General features: G+C 41.9%; 1 protein-coding gene across 1 annotated transcript in view; it reads right to left on the bottom strand.

Moving 5' to 3' along the window:
• The window catches only part of tlcd2 (TLC domain containing 2), a 55,674-nt gene extending 41,315 nt beyond the window's left edge, over nucleotides 1-14,359 (bottom strand). The window contains exons 1-2 of the mRNA XM_072589211.1: nucleotides 13,664-14,359; nucleotides 13,352-13,434 (exon numbers count right to left, since the gene is read on the bottom strand). Coding sequence (XP_072445312.1) covers nucleotides 13,352-13,434; nucleotides 13,664-13,848 — 268 coding nt within the window. The 5' untranslated portion in view covers nucleotides 13,849-14,359. The remainder of the gene's footprint in view (nucleotides 1-13,351; nucleotides 13,435-13,663) is intronic.
• Between the last annotated feature and the right edge of the window lie 1,071 nt (nucleotides 14,360-15,430).

Genomic DNA, 15,430 nt, shown 5'->3' with positions numbered 1-15,430 from the left:
GTGTCCCTATTTCGAAGCATGGAGGCCTGAATTCAAAATCTACCTGCTCCAGAGATGTATAATAAATCATTGAAAATATTGATTAGAACAATCACCATATTTTCCAGAATGAATTCTAGCTTGACAGACCATAAAATTTGTTTTAGCAATTTTGGTTAACAAATCTTATTCATTTTCAAATTATTGTCATTTTTATTTCAGTCGTTATTTCTTTCACCACTGCAAATATACTTCCACCCTGACTTATCAAAGTATCTTTTTAACATTTTGATGATAATATAGTTTCTGATATTTTCTCCTGTTCAGGGTACTCACTACCAATGTCCTTGTTAACTTTGTTTTCATCTGCATGGATCCCCGAGGTCTGTGCATAGCAGCAACTTCAGGAGCTATAAAATCAATGCTGTGGATGGTGTTGGTGCATTGATCTCAGTGCAGGGACTCTTGAATTGCTGTGCAGCCTTGTAGCTTAGCAGGAATATTGTTCACAGTGTAATTCAACATAATTAATTCTCTTTTTGATTGAATATGGTCCCGTGAATCTCACTTTTAATACTTCCACAGGGACAGGGAACAAGACGAACATCTTGACTCTGCTCACAAAATTAATTGCTTTGGCTTTTAAAAAATCTCCTCTGGTATTCATTGTTTGTTGTGCTCTTTTCACACGCTTTGTGGCCAAGTCTCTCATTTTAGTCAGCTCTTCTCTGAAACTTGACATAGGGATTGCTAATGGTAAACACTAACAAGGGGACTCCTTCAAACCAATGACAAGGACATTCTTGACAATAACATCGAATCATATTCTTTAAAGTCTGATGTCATCTTTCTAATGCTTTTCATAATTGTGAATGATAAACTGAAGACATAAATTGTTTTATTCTGAAACTGCTCATTATTTCTTTGAATATTTGTGGTAAAGTTCAAATATTAATCTAGTTGTATTTTGTTGTTCAAAATAGGGCCATAACATTTTTACATTTAGCTGATCAACCTCTGCAACTTCTATGTAGATGTTTGACAGCAATTTTAAAAGGTTCACTGCCATTTATCAGGACTTGTTATCCCTCTTGTGACCACCTTTTAAAAGAGAAAATTCCCATTTATTTGACATGGTGTAGTTACAAGCTGCCCAACAGTAAATGCTGTTTTTTTAGATTAGATTAGATTACTTACAGTGTGGAAACAGGCCCTTCGGCCCAACAAGTCCACACCGCCCCACCGAAGCGCAACCCACCCATACCCCTACATCTACCCCTTACCTAACACTACGGGCAATTTAGCATGGCCAATTCACCTGACCTGGACATCTTTGGACTGTAGGAGGAAACCAGAGCACCCAGAGGAAACCCACGCAGACACGGGGAGAACGTGCAAACTCCACACAGTCAGTCGCCTGATGCAGGAATTGAACCCAGGTCTCTGGCGCTGTGAGGCAGCAGTGCTAACCACTGTGCCACCGTGCCGCCCACATGGTGTTACATGCCATCCAGATTCCACACATGGCAGTGAATTTTATGGGGTAGAGTATTGTTAGGAATCTAATAAAATCTGATTTGCAAATAACACCAGCATCCCAGCAGCACTAGAACTCAGTCATGGGTGCTGCTAGCACTGCAAACTGCCCAAGGAGAACATCAATGGTGCCTGGACACAGTTAACTCATAAGTTATTGTGGTGGGAAGAGATTGGGCACCATGGGGAAAGCAGCAAGGGGATGGGATTTGGAAAGCCAGGCATGATGATCACCAAGGATGGGTATCAAATCGGGGTTTATAGTGCAAAGCACACTCACAAGTGGGCCACACAGTGGCACATTAGTTAGCACTGCTGTCTCACAGCGCCAGAGACCCGGGTTCAATTCCTGCCTCAGGCGACTGTCTGTGTGGAGTTTGCACATTCTCCCAGTGTCTGCGTGGGTTTCCTCCAGTTTCCTCCCACAGTCCAAAAATGTGTAGGTGAACTGGCCATACTAAATTGCCCATAGAGTTAGGTGAAGGGGTAAATGTAGGGGAATGGGTTGCTCTTTGGAGGGTTGGTGTGGAATTGTTGGGCCAAAGGGCCTGTTTCCACAATGTAAGTAATCTAATCTTAAAAAAATACATGTCCTTACTTCATGCATTTTCACCCCATTATGGGATAGGCAGTGAATTATTTGGGTCAATGAGCTTGTTAAACAAACTTAATTGCTCCAGAATGTTTTTATTAAATGGCAGGCAGTTTGTCAAGTTGATGCCTGCCGTGCTGTATTGTGGGAAACTGTACATTTATGTCAGTTTTTGAGTCAAAGTCAATTCCTGGTTTAACTAATGTGCTGGCTAGCTGCCTACCCAATTTGCAAGTAAAACACCCAGACCAGCACTCTGTTCTTCTCCACCTCCGAACCCTGTTTTATCTGTCTCAGCATCCCCAGAGTTTCAAACCAAATCTTTTGGGCCAGCCAATGTGCAAAGCTTTTTTATCATAATTATAATGTCCTTCTTCCTGCTATAAGTATAGTAAGTCTTCACGACATTATAAGAGACCCGTCACCGCGGCAAAGTGGTTAGCACTGCTGCCTCACAGTGCCAGTTCAATTCCCGCCTCAGGTGACTGACGATGTGGAGTTTGCACATTCTCCCAATGTCTGCGTGGGTTTCCTCTGGGTTCTCCGGTTTCCTCCCACAGTCCAAAAATGGTGAATTGGTGAATTGGCCATGCTAAATTGCCCGTAGTGTTAGGTGAAGGGATAAAAATAGGGCAATGGGTCTGGGTGGGTTGTGCTTCGCTGGGTCGGTGTGGACTTGTTCGGCCGAAGGGCCTGTTTCCACACTGTAATTAATCTAATCTAAAAAAAAATAAAAATTAGAACGTAAAATGTAACGTTGAAATTGTTTAATAAAGTTACTTCACAATTATTGTGCTAATTGCTAAAAATGCAGGTTATTAATAGATGACTAAATGTTTTAAGCCCATTTACTCACACTTGCATAAATTTGATGCAAAGACAAATTGGATAGAGTGTGTAAAACAAGCAGCTGATACCAAGAGTCTCCGCCCACCGCAGAAGTTGCTTCCCCTCTCGTTAGCAAATTGACTACACTGTTGTTAATCAGAAAGTAATAATGAGGTTTTCTAAAAACATGTATTCAATTTTGACTGGCAGTGGCAAAGTGCCAAAATAGCACTTCTCCAGCAGATCGTACACCACAGCCTGAGCTGAAATATGCAGATGTGGATGGGGATTGTGCAAATAAAAATGGCAGAGAGAAAAGGAAAGAATATAGGCTTACCAGTCACGTGGGAATTTGGTGAAAATGGAACAGAATTAAATTATTTGTATTTCAACCCAGGGCAGGACTGCATTAATTATAATATTGACAGCCTGGACTATCTGGAGTCTTGAAGGAAGAAAGGCCTTAACTTAAAGTTGCTCAAACTAAAACATATCAGTTTCAGTTGGTACAGTTGAATCAAAACATTGTCATCCTTAAGTCTATATCTGTTAGCAAAAAAGTTTTTCAAAAATACAATGCTATCATCCCCATTAATTCTTCCATAACAGTGGGAGGGGTCATCAAGGTCAAAATTTATGCCACTCCACAAATCCTTTCGGAAACTCCAATTCTGGAGTGAAACAGCAAATCCAGTTTATACCACACGCTGAGAACTCAACCGCACACAGGAATAAAATATTTGAAATTATGAAAGTTTTGAAACTTACAAGATACTGGATAAATACCGGAATAGAAAATGAACATTTAAAAATAAGTCTTTAAAGAGCTAAATAATTGTGCCAATTTCAACTGAAACATCTGGGGACAATTATGTGGTGCTGCACACAGAGGTTTCAAATGTTATAAATTTCAGTGGCATCTGAGGCTCCAACCTACTTCCTTCTGTTGAAAGGTTCAGCCAATAATTCCATCATTTTTGCATTGGATTGAAGCCAAATTTACTAGGTTCCCTAATCTACTGAGCTTGAGACTGTGCAATGAAACATTCTATTTTTAACTGAATGTTTTAGCCATATTCAAATGTGCTTAATGGATGATCCATCTTGGCGTTCTCCCAAGGGCCCCAGAATCAGACATGCCAGGGCTTCAACTACTTTTATTCACTTGATGGTATAAAGAAATGGCTGAAGCACTGAGCACTGTAAAGGATATGGACCCTGACAAATATACTGAAGACTTGTAGAGAATTAGTTGTACCCCTTTACAAGCTGTTCCAGTTTGATGACAATTCAACTTGGTTCATTAGTATCCCTCCAGTCTCCTTAGTAAAGGTGATGAAAGACCTACAATTACTGAGATGAACAAGGTTCCAACAACACTCAGCATCATCCAGGTCAAAGCAGACCACTTGACAACTGCCCCTTGCATTATCTTAAACATTTATTCCGTGCACCACCAGTGCATAGTGGTAGCAATGTACACCATCTACAAGATACGCTGCAATATCTCACCAAGACAACTTCAACGGTCATACATCAAGGTTTCTCTATTTTTCTACACCTCTCACTATCCTATTTATAATGATTTTCTTTGCCTTATCTGTTCTTTCCAGTTGAATTACCCCACATTTCTCTGGATAGAAATCCATTTGCCATTTTCGGCCAATCTGATCAATCCATTTGTATCTTCCTGCAGTGTCCAATTTTATTCCTCATGATCAAATGAATCATCAGCAAACTTCATAATCATACCCCAACATTTATAGAATCACAAGATGGTCAAAGTACAGGAAGCCATTTGGTCTGGTGTGTCCATGCCAGCTTTCTGCAAGAGTAATTTAACTAGTTCCACATTCTCATGAGCCTTCTCTGTGGAAATTCCTCTTCAATTTGTCATTATTACACTTGCAGGCAATACACTCCACAACTTAACAACTCATGCCTCGAGAAGTGCTACTGTTGGTTCTCTTGCCATGCACCTTATGTTGGAATTCTTTGGTTCTTAACTCTTCTGCTAAAAGGAACAGTTTTTAATCAACTTTCTTAGAATACATTTGATTTTAAGCCTCTAACAAATATCCTTTCCACCGTCTGGAACAGCCCCAGATTCGCTGACTTTTCATGTGACTGAGGACTTTGGGCTGAATTTTCATGAAGGAACGGAAAGTGCCGATCAGGCAAGGCTCAAATACACAAGCCTACCTCCATTCAGGAGGCTCCGGCCTACCATATTCAATCTTGGCAGTATGATGTGCCTGCCTCCAGGTGAAAGCTGAAGAGCCCAGAAACTGACAATGTATGCAGAAGTGAAAACCAAAAAGTGTTGGAAATTACAGCAGGTCAGACAGCATCCAGGGAAAGAGCGCAAGCTAGCAGTTCAAGTCTGGATGACTCTTCATCAGCTCTGATTTCCAGCAATTCTTGGGTTTTCAGTACAGGTTCCAGTATGTGTAGCAATTTCCCACAAAACAGAAGCAGATTCAAAATATCAATATGAGAAGCTTTTATCTATTTCTGATTTCTCAATCGTGTGTAAATAAACACAGATATTGAAAAACCACAAAGAATGACTTACTTCAAGATAATAGAGACCTGAATCACCACTCTCCTCTGCAACTGTGTCAACATTGCCTACAGAGCTAAATATCTTATTAATTTTCAGAGTTCGGCCATTAATAATTCGGCCACTGATACAGTTTCCAGATTGCCATATTATGAATGAGAAGCTAAAAAAGTTCAAAGAAAATGTTGGATGACTGTTTTTCAAAGTTTATTTAACTCCACAGCACAAGAGTGGGGAGCAGGTAAATGAAAATTTGCATGACGTCTAGTGGCTGGGGTGTATATGGAATGTGCGACAGGAAAAATGGAAGAGGGAGGGATCTGGACAGCACACTGGTTGCGACAAGCAAAATAGGGAGGGTGTGGTGTCCTGAGTGTGGTAGGTGGGGGAGGGATTGTAGTTACAGAGAATCAAGGAAAGAAAGTAAGTTCCCTAAAGGGCAGGGTCAGTACTGTGCAAATGTGTGTGCGGGTCTTAGAATGCTGAGTTTACCTGCATTTCCAATATCCTCACTAATCTCAGACACTCTTTTAAAATGCATCCATTGGAGCTGCAACTCAGCCTGCAAATCCAATTATTTCCCAAAGAGTTGCAGGTACAGCAATATTGGACAATAACTGAACACTCATTAAAAACTGAACAAGAAAAAGCAATACAACATGGATAGTCAATCCTCACTGCATTCTGGAAATTTTGGAATTGCAATTCTTCAAACAAAAAAAGACCAAATGTTCTGATACAAGTAAAAAGTGGTGTTAAACTTCGCCAGCAAAGCAGTGATAGAAACAGAATTAACACCAAGTCCAAGATGACTCTTATTCAGAACAGACCTAAAGAAAAGTCATATTGGACCTCCATATATTACTCCTTTCTGCATAAATGCTGTCAGACCTATTTGCTAAATTTTTCAGCATATTCTGTGTTTTTTTAAATTCAGTTTCCAGCAGTAATTTGTTTTTATTCCAGAACATTCTGAATCACGATACTATTTAGCATAAGAAATTTGAAAACCTTAGCTGAGAGTGAAGAGGTCTATTAAAAATCAAATTTATGAAAATCAAAGCTAGCAAATCAAGTGCACAAACTTGCAAGAATTTATTGTCTATTCCCTGCTTGCCTTCGAGAAGGTGGTGGAGAGAAGCCTTTTTGAACTGCTACGGTCCATTTGGTGTAGGCAGACGCATAATCTTGTTCAGGGATATCCCAGGATTTTGTCCCAGTGACACTGATGGAACAGGGATATACTTCCAGGTCAGAATGGTGGGTGACTTGGAGGGGATTTTGGGTGGGGTTCCCATATATCTGCTGCCCATGTCTTTCCAGATAGTAATGGTAGAACTCTTAGTGAATTTTTGCAGTACATCTTTGAGATGGTACACACTGCTACTACTGTGGGTCCAATGGTGGAGACTATGCTAATCACCACATCCTGGATTGTGACAAGCTTCTTGAGTGCTACTTTTCCACAAGAAAGGATATGTCCCACCTCACCTCTAACCATCACCATGTGTCAATCATGATGTGTGCCAATATGTTTAATTCTTTGATCAAAAAAGTTCTGATGATGCACACATAAGTAAAAGTGAAACAAATGTAGTGTGAACATTTGATCAAAATTTCATTTTTAAAAAGACCTGTAATCAACGTTGTGCTCTCAAGATTTCTGTTAATGGCAACAGAGTTTAACAGGAAGGGTTTTGTCATAATAGAGAGCCTTTCTGTTTAAGCAGGTGACTTTTTCATAGCCCACTTATAGTGGATGGTGGGTTTCACCACTGGAGAACATTCCCAGTGTGTTATTGTAAGTGCCTCCCATGCACTCTGCCGACAGTTTACATTTTAATTGCAATCACAGGGAAAATGGGAATAAGAGATCAGAGTTCTGGTTACACCCTACCCTGTGTATAAAGCTCTTAACTTGGGACAATATTAGAGGCAGAAATATATTGCTCAAAAGGATCATCAGGCATTTGTAAAAGATTGTCAACTTCTGTCATTTTATACTGTGTGGGTAGCTCACTTATGCCAAAGATTTACCCTATTAGCCTTAGGATTTGAATTACACCTGGACTCCATGTGTCTCTGGGTACAAATGCACGGGAAATTCCATGTACATCTGTGGGAGGTGGCATGTAACAAGTAAATCATTCAGATATGAACTTTCATGACATCTTAATGAGTCATGTGGGTGACCAATCCGAGTTACACTCAGGGAATTTTTGGAATTGCTCAATTTCTTTCAAAAGTAAACAGTACGTTCTGACACTGTGACACAATTCAGCAATGTGACAATTTTGAAAACCCTAGCTGGGAATAAAGAGGTTTATTTAAGAACAAAAACTTACATTTTACATACAAAGTAGGAGCAGGGTAGACCATTCAGCCGTTTGAGCCTGCTCCACCATTCAATATTATTATGACTGATCCTCTATCTCAATGGCATTTTTCTTGTTTCTCCTCATACCCTTTGATGCCTTTATAATCTAAACACTAATCTATCTCTTTATTGAACATATTCTTTGACGTGGCATCCACAGCCTTCTGTGGTAGAGAAATTCACAGGTTCACTACTCTGAGTGAAAAAGGATTTCTCATCTCAGACTTATATGGGGGTGGGGTTTGGGGGGGTCAGGGGATTGGTCACACCATAGCCTGAGCCTGGCATCTGGTTCTAGACTCCCCAAACAGGACAAACATCCACCCAGCATGTTGTTTGCCCAGCCCTGCTGGAATTTTACGTTTCAATCAAATCCCTCTCATCTGTAGTGAAATGCAAACCCAGTTCAACTAATCTCTCCTCATAGGGCAGTCCTCCAATCCCCGGTATCACACTAGTTAATCTCTGCACCACTGCTCCCTATGGCAAGTATAATCTTTCTTGTGTAGGGAGACCAAAACTGGAAGCAATCTTCCAGGTTTGGTCTGACCAGGGCCCTGTATAACTGCTCTAAGATATCCCTGTATCTGAATTCCAATCCTCTTGCAATGATGGCCAATTTACCATTTGCCTTGCGAATTGCTTGCTGCACATGCACTTTCATTGACTGGTGTACAAGGGGACACAGGTTCTTTTCTACATCCACACTTCCCAATATATCACCATGCAACTCTGATTCTTTGTTTAATGTCTTTCCTTATGTTTCCACCAATGTTTGGGGAATGGGAGGGCGACAGATAACTCCTAACATTTTCTGTTCCTTAGTATTCCTCATCTCCATTCATACAGAGTCCACATCATGATTTTCCAAGCCAATGTCTTCCTTGCTATTGCTTTGGTTCACTCCTTTACTAATAATGCTACTCCACTTCCTTCCCTTTGTGTCTGTTCTTCCTATTTAATGAATATCCCTTGGTCATCCTGCAGCCATGTCTCTATAATCACAACTAACAACAGTTTCTATCTATTTGCACTGCTAATTCATCTACCTTATTATGAATGCTCCACATAATAAGGAACAAAGTCTAACTTTTTTAACCTTCTTCGTTATCTTAGCTTTATTTTGGTCAAATTTGTTTTTCACCCTTTCATTTCTACTTTCCACTTTTTGCTGCTCATCTTTCTGTCTATTGTTTGTGCACTTGTTCCTCCACACTGCCAAGAATTTTGCTTTTAATCTTTCAAATCTGACCTTCCAAAGTGAATGACATCACACTTTTCCAGGTTGAACACCATCTGCCTCTTATTAGCCCAGTCCTGCATCCTATCGATGTCCTATTGCAACCGAAAACTGCCTTCCACACTATCCACAAATCCACCAATCTTGTGTCATCAGCAAACTTATCTTTCCACTTCCGCATCCAAGTCACTTACAAAAATCACAAAGAGCAGAGGTCCCAAAACTGATCCCTGTGGAACACCGCTGGTCACCGAACTCCAGGCTGAAATCTTTCCATTTACCACCACCCTCTGTTTTCTATGGGTCCACCAATTCTGTATCCAGGCAGCCAGATTTCCCTGTATCCCATGCCTCCTTACTTTCTCAATGAGCCTACCATGGGGAACCTTACATCAAACACCAAGCTAAAATCCATGTACATCACATCCACTGCTCTACCTTCATTGTGTTTTGTCACATCCTCAAAGACTTCAATAAGGTTAGTGAGGCATGACCTGCCCCTCACAAAGCCACGCTGATTATTCCTAATCAAACTATAGTTTTCCAAGTAATCATAAATTCTGTCTCTCAGAATCCTCTGCAATACTTTGCCTACCACTGACTTAAGACTGACTCGTTTGTAATTCCCAGGGTTATTCCAATCCCTTTGTTGAAGGGAATAACATTTGCCACCCACCAATCATCTGGCACTATTCCAGTGGACAGTGAGGATGCAAAGATCATTGTCAAAGACGCAGTAAGCTCTTACCTCGGGTATAGCCTATCTGGCCAGGGGATTTATCAACCCTTACGTTTTTCAAAATTTTCAGCACGTCTTCCTTCTAACATCAACTTGTTCCAGCATATCAATCGGTTTCATACTGTCCTCAGAAACGTCAAGGGCCCTCTCAGTAGTGAATACTGAAGCAAAGTATTCAATACGGACTGCCCGTAAGTCCTCCGACTCCAGTCACAAGTTCCCTCCATTATCCCTGTTCAGCCTTACCCTCACCTCTAGCCATCCTCTTGTTCCTCACATAAGTGTAGAACGCCTTAGGGTTTTCCTTAATCTTACCCACTAAAGCTTTTTCATGCCCCCTTCTAGGTCCTAAGTCGATTCTTCAGTTCCTTCATGGCTACCTTATAACCCTCTAAAGTCCTGTCTGACCCTTGCCTCCTCAGCCTTAAGTAAGCTTCATTCTTCCTCGTGACTAGATGTTCCACATCCCCTATCACCCAAGGATCTTTCAACCTACCATCCTTTCCTTGCCTCAGTGGAACAAACCTGTCCAGCACTATTAGCAAGTGCTTCCTAAACAACCTCCACATTTCTGTTTGCATTTCATTGAGAGCATCTGTTCCCAGTTTAGGCACCCCAGTTCCTGCCTAATTGCATTGTAATTCCCCCTCCCCCAATTAAATACTTCCCCATGTCATCTCCTCATATCCTTCTCCATGAGTATAGTAAAGGTCAGGGAATTGTGATCACTATCATCGAAATGCTCTCCCAACAAGAGATCTGACACCTGGCATGGTTTGTTGCAAAGCACCAAATCCAATATGGCCTCCCCTCTAATCAGCCTATCTACATATTGTTTCAGGAGCCCTTCCCGGACACACCTGACAAAAACTGTTCCATCCAAACTATTTGAACTAGTCATAGAGTCAGGGATGTACAGCATGGAAACAGACCCTTCATCCAACCTGTCCATGCTGACCAGATATCCCAACTCAATCTAGTCCCACCTGCCAGCACCTGGCCTATATCCCTCCAAACCCTTCCTATTCATATATCCATCCAAATGCTTCTCAAATGTTGCAATGTTGAAATTGTACCAGCCTCCACCACATCCTCTGGCAGCTCATTCCATACACGTACCACCCTCTGCCTGAAAAAGTTGCCCCTTAGGTATATTTTATATATCTCTGCCCTCTCACACTAAACCTATGCCCTCTAGTTCTGGACTCACCCACCCCAGGGAAAAGACTTTGTCTATTTATCCAATCCATGCCCTTCATGATTTTATAAACCTCTCTAAGATCACCCCTCAGCCTCTGACGCACCAGGGAAAACAGCCCCACCCTGTTCAGCCTCTCCCTATCGTTCAAATCCTCCAACCCTGGCAACATCCTTGTAAATCTTTTCTGAACCCTTTCAAGTTTTATAACATCCTTCTTATAGGAAGGAGGCCAGAACTGCATGCAATATTCCAAAATTTGCTGAACTGATGTCCTGTACAGCCGCAGCATGACCTCCCAGAGTACTCAATACTCTGACCAATAAAGGAAAGCATACCAAATGCCTTCTTCACTATCCTATCTACCTGCGACTCCACTTTCAAGGAGCTATGAACCTGCACTCCAAGGTCTCTTTGTTCAGCAGTACTCCTGAGGACCTTATCATTAGGTGTATAAGTCCTGCTAAGATTTGCTTTCCCAAAATGCAGCATTTATCTAAATTAAACTCCATCTGCCACTTCTCAGTCTATTTGCCGATCTGATCAAGATCCCGTTATAATCAGAGGTAACTTTCTTCGCTGTCCACTATACCTCCAATTTTGGTGTCATCTGAAAACTTATTAACTATACCTTTTCAGCTCACATCCAAATCTTTTATATAAATGACGAAAAGTAGAGGACCCAGCAACGATCCTTGTGGCACTCCACTGGTAATAGGCCTCCAGTCTGAAAAACAACCCTCCATCAACACCCTCCATCTTCTACCTTTGAGCCAGTTCTGTATCAAAATGGCTAGTTCTCCCTGTATTCCATGAGATCTAACCTTGCTCACTAGTCTCCCATGGGGACCCTTGTCAAACGCCTTACTAGATAGGGTGGATAGCGAAAGCCTTTATCCTCGGATGGTAAAGGCTAGCATGAGGGAACATAGCTTTAAATTGAGGGGTGATAGGTGCTGGACCGATGTCAGACAGAGGTTCTTTACTCAGAGAGTAGTAAGGGTGAGGAGCACCCTACCTACAACAGTAGTAGACATGCCAAATTTAAGGGCATTTAAATGGTCATTGGATAAACATATCTAATGAAATAGTACAGTTTAGATGGGCTTCAGATTGGTTTCACACATTGGCGCAATGTTGAAGGCCAAAGGGCCTGTACTGCGCTGTAATGTTCTATGTTACTCCCTTTCCCTACCTATGTCATTGGTACCGATGTGTACCACGACTTCTGGCTGCTCTCCCTCCCCATTAAGAATCCTGTAGACTCGATCCAAGACATCTCTGACCCTGGCACCCGGGAGGCAACATACCATCCAGGAGTCTTGCTCGCAACCACAGAATCTCCTGTCTGTTCCTCTCATGATTGAATCTCCTTTCACTATTGCTTTCCTATTCTTTCCCTTCCCTTCTGAGCCAGGTTCAGTGCCAGAAACCTGGCTACTACGGCTCTCCCCTGGTAGGTCACCCACCCCAACAGCATCCAAAACAGTATACAGAGGAACCTCAAAATTATCTGAACAAGATCACAAGGCCCCAGTGCTTGGCTAAACAGTGTTATCCGACATTCAACTATCCAAACATTTGATTATCTGAACACAACACTTCCTACCATGTCGTTCGGATAATTGAGGCCACGGGGGTCTGCACTGTCTGCCTATTCCCTTTCCCCCTCACGATGGCATATCCTGTTATTTTCACTCACTCTAGCACATGGCACTGACAACAAACCTGAGATTACCACCTTTGAGGTCCTTTTTTTAAACTTACACCCTACCTCCTAATATTAAGTCCTAATTTAAACTAAACTATTTCCAGAAGATTCTAGGACCAGAGGACATATCCAAGAATAAGACCACTCAGGAAAGATGTTCCACATGTAAAGAGTGGTGGAGGTTTGAAACTCTTCTCAAAATGTTAGTTGATGTTAATTCAATTGTTAAATTTAAATGTGAGATAGACAAAAAAAAACTAAGCAAGGGAATGTGGGCCCAAGGCAGGGATATGGAGTTAGATTACAGGTCAACCAAGATATTATTGAATAGCGATACTGGCTCGACTGGCAGAGTGTTCCTATGTTCCTCATTTTAAGAACCAATAGCATACACACTTAAACCCCTCCCAGTTAATATCTCCGCGTGTTAAATCACATGGGTAATTGTATAATGTGATGACAAATGCCCGCTGCTTCTGCGTAACTCGGAGTTGTGTAACAATAAGATCTTAAAATGACATCAGTTAAAGAAGAGAAAGCCCTGCTCCAATCCTTGACCCCTGAATCCCGGCGTGAGTTAGGACTCACCTATGGAAACGGCTACGAGACCGTGAGAGGCCGGGGAGTGTGTACCGATCAGATCCTCAGCCATCCGCGGCTGCAGATAAAAGCTGAAAAGAGGGTCGACGAGTTAGAATTCACCGTATTTGTTGACGGAATTAGGTTTAGCGTATGCCCCCCCCCCCCAAAAAAGTTACACAATAGCCTACTGACACCCTTAAGAAAAATAATTTCCGTGAACACCCATTTCCAAAACGAAACCTAAGTCATCGCTCAGTATCTAAATTTACAACGAATCAACGTGTTTCAAACCTGAGAAACACTGAGTTTGACACTCACCACAGGATAGCCCAGATGCCTGTTACCACACTGTGAACCATTGAGGTGCAGATGTTTCTCCACTTCCAGGTGTTCCTCAGGGCAGATTCTGGAATCGGGAGATATGCCACACCTCGACTGATCAGTCTGAAACCCCCAAAAGAGAGCCCTACAATTAAAACCCCGGGATTCCACCCCGTGGTCATATTTCATACACGGTATACACCGAAGGAATATACAGATTGTCCCAACTAAAATAAAAACTGGACAGTGTTATTGTTTTGACATGACTTGCTTGAAGTTGCTTCCAGTGTGAGACAGCGGCAGGGTCTGTGCAAGTCCTTTCCCCAGGGCTCCAAGTGTGATTATGAGGAGACCTCAGCTGCCACCAATCTTCCGAAGAACTCACCAACAAAGTAGTCTCCGTTCGCGGCGTGCGCACATTGGGCGGGATCGGGAGCTCTGAGGAAAACTCACTGTTTGTTTCCCACCCACAAGTTATGTGTAACCCTCACACAAACAGAGATTACATGTAACTGGCACCAGGCGACTACTTTTGCCGCGAAGCATCAATCATCTTGACATTCTGAGGCAGTGACAACACCAAAACCAGACAAGGAAAATCAATGGTTCACCATTACACCCACATACACTGGCTTTTCACTTAAAATTGTTGCCTAACCGTTGGCCTACACTGTATCCGCATTTATGTACCGCTAAGTCCTCCCCTTAGCAATGGGGATCCTCCCAATTGTTTGAGACAAATAATACTCCCGCCTGGTGCCTCAGAGTTTCCCCACTCGCCGTTAACCAGCAGTATATCCCTTTCGGCTGAACTTTCAATAAATTGCTGCTCTTGTTGAATCTTACACTGACACCTGGTGACAACCAGGAGTTAGTATTTTTTTGGTTCCACTGTACTTAAAACTGCTACTCCCAATTTATGTTGCAATTTTTAGAATTTAACGAAACATTCGTGATGGATGGGTTAACAGGCAGACTCACGGGAGTGGAGAAATTAGCTTATATTCGAATATGCGGTAACACAGCAAGCCGAGACACCATTTATATTGTAGGAGCAAATAACTGCAGATGTTGGAATGTGCACTGAAAAGAAAAAAAAATTATGGAGATCACAGCGAGTCAGGCAGCATCCACGGAGAGAAAGCAAGCTACCGTTGCAAGTCGAGGTGACTCTTCATCAGAATTAGATTGGTAAAAACAAGGTAAAAACAATGACTGCAGATGCTGAAAATCAAATACTGGATTAGTGGTGCTGATGAAGGGCTTTTGCCCGAAACGTTGATTTCGCTGCTCGTTGGATGCTGCCTGAACTGCTGTGCTCTTCCAGCACCACTAATCCAGTATCAGAATTAGATTGGCCTATTAATGAATTCAATTATGCCAACTCTAAGATTACCGGGACTCCACACAAACTCAATAGGTCCACAAAACTATGCCCATGCTACAGTTCATCTACTGACTATCCTTTACATTCTTCTGTATCTATATTCATTGAATATGTGAATATAAAATACTAGTTGGTTTGATCAGGAGATATTTAGTAGGTGATATGGAGGACGCAGGTTTTGCCACCACTGATTTGGTGACCATGGAAAAGGATGAGGAAGGAGGCAAGTAACACAGTTCTCCTATTCTGCAGAAAGTAGCTCACTTCCACCTTCTCAAGGGCAATTAGAGATGGGCAGTAAATACTGGCCAATACCTGTTTAGCCATACTGCTAATATAAATAAAATAAAAGGGTGCTGCACGCAGCGGTCCCCTGC

The sequence above is a fragment of the Chiloscyllium punctatum genome, chromosome 19 (genome assembly GCF_047496795.1).
Source record: "Chiloscyllium punctatum isolate Juve2018m chromosome 19, sChiPun1.3, whole genome shotgun sequence".
In the NCBI taxonomy this organism is placed as follows: domain Eukaryota; kingdom Metazoa; phylum Chordata; class Chondrichthyes; order Orectolobiformes; family Hemiscylliidae; genus Chiloscyllium; species Chiloscyllium punctatum.
Note: the sequence above shows the minus strand (reverse complement) of the source record. Positions and strands in the feature narration are given on the sequence as shown.